This window comes from Chondrus crispus, genomic scaffold (assembly GCF_000350225.1).
Source record: "Chondrus crispus Stackhouse genomic scaffold, scaffold_353, whole genome shotgun sequence".
Lineage (NCBI taxonomy): Eukaryota > Rhodophyta > Florideophyceae > Gigartinales > Gigartinaceae > Chondrus > Chondrus crispus.
In genome coordinates, this window is record NW_005179239.1 from 65,048 (window position 1) to 68,950 (window position 3,903).

The 3,903-nt window shown below is 54.7% G+C and overlaps 1 protein-coding gene across 1 annotated transcript; it reads right to left on the reverse strand.

Moving 5' to 3' along the window:
- Nucleotides 1–587: 587 nt before the first annotated feature.
- On the reverse strand, nucleotides 588–2,291 carry CHC_T00000060001 (hypothetical protein). Its single transcript, XM_005717754.1, has one exon. The coding sequence runs from the start codon at nucleotides 2,289–2,291 to the stop codon at nucleotides 588–590; it is 1,704 nt and encodes a 567-aa protein (XP_005717811.1).
- Nucleotides 2,292–3,903: the final 1,612 nt, after the last annotated feature.

Here is a 3,903-nt window from a genome sequence, read left to right on the forward strand (position 1 = left end):
GCGCGTGGCGGTGGGGCGCTGCTGCTGCGGGACGTCGCGGAGGTCGGCGTACCCGGCAGGGCACGTGCGGGGTTATTGACAAGGTGAGAGATGGAGCAAGGAAGGAAGAGAAGAAAAAAAGGTACCGGGTGGCGGCGCAGACGCAGTGCAGGGTGTGCGGAGGGAGGGTGTGCGGAGGGAGTGTTGTGCAGAGGGAGGGGTGTGCGGAGGGAGGGTATGCGGAGGGAGGGTGTGCGGAAGAAGGTTCGGCGGAAGGAGTGTTGTGTCCGTGCACAGAGTCTGTGCCACAGACGCGGTGCAGGTGGAACCGTGCGAACCTGGACAAGACTTGATACTAAAGCGGATGCCTAGAGAATCATAGTCCTGACGATGTTTTACAGCTTCAACCGTGCCCAGCCGACGCCCGGCGTAGGTGGACCCTTACTCAGTCCCAGAAGAAGCGTCTACTCTGCCTCTTTACAATTTCTCATGGCTTCGGTACTGGTACTTCGCTGCAAAATCTGCCTGTTCCTGAATTGAAGCCCGCAAGTAATGAGATCACTGTATAATATTGTACAAGATAACCTGCGAGGGAAGAACAGAACTTGTCAGTTCAGCACTGCCTCTTCAGTGTCCTGATTGCCTGACCCACTAGTCTCGGCAAGATATCGCTCCAAAGCCCCTCGCCCGCGCAAGACTGTCGTGCATACACGTTCCCCAGGCGCGTCTTCATCTTCTGCGACGACAATTGCCGCCGACATGCCGTCCATGTCGGGCAGTTCGTACATAGCATCATTGAGAGTCCGTTCCATAAGGGAGCGCAGCCCCCGTGCACCAGTTCCTTTTTCTAGTGCCTGTCGAGCGATGATGGACAGCGCAGGGTCCGTGACATGAAGCTCTGCATTGTTCATTCCTACCAGCTGTTTGAACTGCTTGACAATAGCATTCTTTGGTTGTGTCAGAATCTGAATTAGCTCTTGCATGTTCAACGCGTGAAGATTGACGACAATTGGCAGTCGCCCGATAAGCTCCCCAATAAGGCCGAAGCTGGCAAGATCCTCACTCTCAATATGGTCGAGAATGAACGAGCTAATTGGCCCATCTCTTCCCTCTGCCCTGACGTTTGCGGCGAAACCAATGCTGCTTGCTGACATCCGGTCTGCCACGATGTGTTCCAGCCCAGGGAAAGCGCCACCACAAATGAAAAGTATATTCGTCGTGTCCACGTGAATGACATCTCCACGAGGGGTTTTCCTTCCGCCGCCACGCTCTGGCACTCCAACTACTGAGCCTTCCAAAATCTTGAGCAAAGCTTGTTGAACTCCAACACCAGACACATCTCTCGTAATTGGCACGCTCTCGCTCTTCTTTGCGCATTTGTCTATCTCATCTATAAACACAACACCGCACTCTGCTAAGGAAACGTTGAAGTTGGCCGCCATGAGCAGCTTGTACAAAATAAACTCCACGTCCTCACTGACATAGCCACTTTGAGTAAGCGACGTTGCATCCGCGATAACGAAGGGACCGTTGATACGTCGGGCGAGTGTCTTTGCCAGATGTGTCTTACCCACTCCTGTGTTTCCGATGAGCAAAATGTTACTCTTCTCTAGCTCCACGGCATCCTTTTCACTGCCTTTCGCAAAACCACTCACGGACCCGCTGAACGAGAGTATATTGCTCGTTTTTGCCGCCGAGGCAGCACCACCCGTGAACACTTCTGGTAACGTTGTCTGAGTATCCCGGGGCATCAGCTGGGTGGGCAAGGCAACCGTGTCGCGAGCGCCCTCCCTCGACCCGAGAAGCTCCGCCGCCTCCTGGAGCCTATAAATACGTTCTTCCTTGATCGGCGGCGGTCCGTACCAAGTACTCTCATCGCCTTCGCCATTCCTTCGCTTTTCCTCATCCTCCTTTCTTGCGGCATCTGCTCGGACTGTGCCGGGGGGGTCTGCTGCGGCTGCTTCTTGACTTGCGCGGAGAAGAGCGGCCGCAGCAGCAGCTTCGTTTGCTGCCACGCGTTTGTAGTGGTTGTAAACGGCGACCGAGAGGACCTTTTTCGCCTTGTCCTGTCCGACGACGTACTCGTCCAAACCAGCGTGAATGGCGGACGGTCGAGGAATAGAGCGGAGTAGCTTCTGTAGCGCTGCGGTATCAGACCCCCCGCTGGCCACCACGGATGTGACAGATGCGCTTCCAACACCGGTACCAGAGGAACTTGAGGGCCTGTATCCGCAATTTGCGCTTGTGATTGCTGCGCTGCGCACTTTCCCTATTCCGGGCTTTTCTGAGTTCAGCCTTTTTTCTTCGCTCATCCAAGTCGTCCCCTAGAATCTTGCTCACGCCTCCTCACATCGCTGCGGCTGCCGGCGACTGTGAAGGGAGAATAAAACGAGCCATAGGTTGCATCAAAAGCATTGGGGCCAGCGGAACCGGCTCTGACTGCCGTTCGACAGACGTATCCGCGATAGCATTCCCCATACCTTGGTCCACAGAGTTGCCCGATAGGATCGTACTCCCTGAACGGTCAAGCTTTGCGCTCACGCCGCCTCTCTCCGACCGCGCTTCCGCGGCTGGGTCATGGCCTGGGGCGTAGAGCCTTGGTGTTTGATGCAGAGAAGAGGGGAGGAGTGTGGCAGGAAGAGGTGGATGTGGCGGTTGCGACATGTACTGCAAGACCTCGGGAATCTGGGTCAATGTGACCGGGTCTGGCGGAAACTGCTGCTTTGGCGGGAATGGATACGATTCTGTCGTGACGGCGTGCGGTCCTGAATCGTGGGTCTGCGGGATCATAGGGTCCTTCTGCGATAAGAGCGGGGACGCGAGGAAGTCGGGCTCGCTGCTCTCTGACACCGGAGAGGAGTGCAATACGAGTACAGTGGATGGTGTGAGGGCAAGTGCGATGCAGCCGCAGGTGATAATATCCCGACAAACGCAAGATGTCTGTCGGACAGCAGTCATTGAAGATGATGACGTGAATTAGTTGAGGCATGTACTCGATTTTTGCCATAAACTTTTGTCTACGCATGCGAAGTAGAAAACTAGATGCCGTCAACCGGGTAGAAGAAGAATTCCCTCTAAGAAACGTCCACCAACGGTGGGCTGACAGAAGCACTCCCATACTCTTGAAATTAACTCGACGGTGACCACTCGCTTCTCCTCGTTTGCGCCGGCACCTCTCACGGCACTGACGCAAAGGTTCAACCACACGAGGGATGACGTGATAATAGAGCACAAATACGCGCTCCTCTCAGGGACAGCTCACGAGATCTACACAGACGACGTATGGCGGGGATACTGCCGAATGTGCAACTGCCAGATATACAGGCCGGTGGCGTGCACGTGCCCAGACCCCGGGCGCAGCGAGTGGCACCTGTGCTCCAAGCTGCACTTCATGCTGGACCCATCCACTTCCTTCTACAAATTTGCGAACATATTGTTGCTCATCTCGCGATATGAAGAAAGAGCCTTTTCGTAGCGCTCCTTTGCCACCTCAACAAACGGTGTTTTGGACTCATCCCCGACGGCCAACTTCTTCGCCCTTTCCAACGCAATTAATGAGGCCTCGACAATCGCAAACATCGAACTGTTTTCTTCCCACGAATCAATGCGAGCAGCCGCTGCATTCACTGGAGTTGAATTATTGGCCGCACTCGTCGCCGGGCCTGAAAGCGACGACACCACCTTTCCAATCGATTCCACGTGCTTCTCCATAATGTCTATCACATCTACACTGCTCCTCCTCTTCTTTCTAGAATCTGCTACAGCTCTGATACTATCATCTGGACCCCCACTGTCCCTTCCCCCGCTGTCGTAACATTGCCTATCTATTCCCCTAACTCCACACTCGTACCCCCCATCCAATATTGATTTCGACGTCATTTCCACAAAATAGGTGTCTTGGTGCGGCGTTCCCATCCTAGGAAC

Bases quoted from the DNA above. Each gene is read 5' to 3' on its own strand.
- CHC_T00000060001 (XM_005717754.1), bottom strand. From the start codon at position 2,291: ATGAGCGAAGAAAAAAGGCTGAACTCAGAAAAGCCCGGAATAGGGAAA.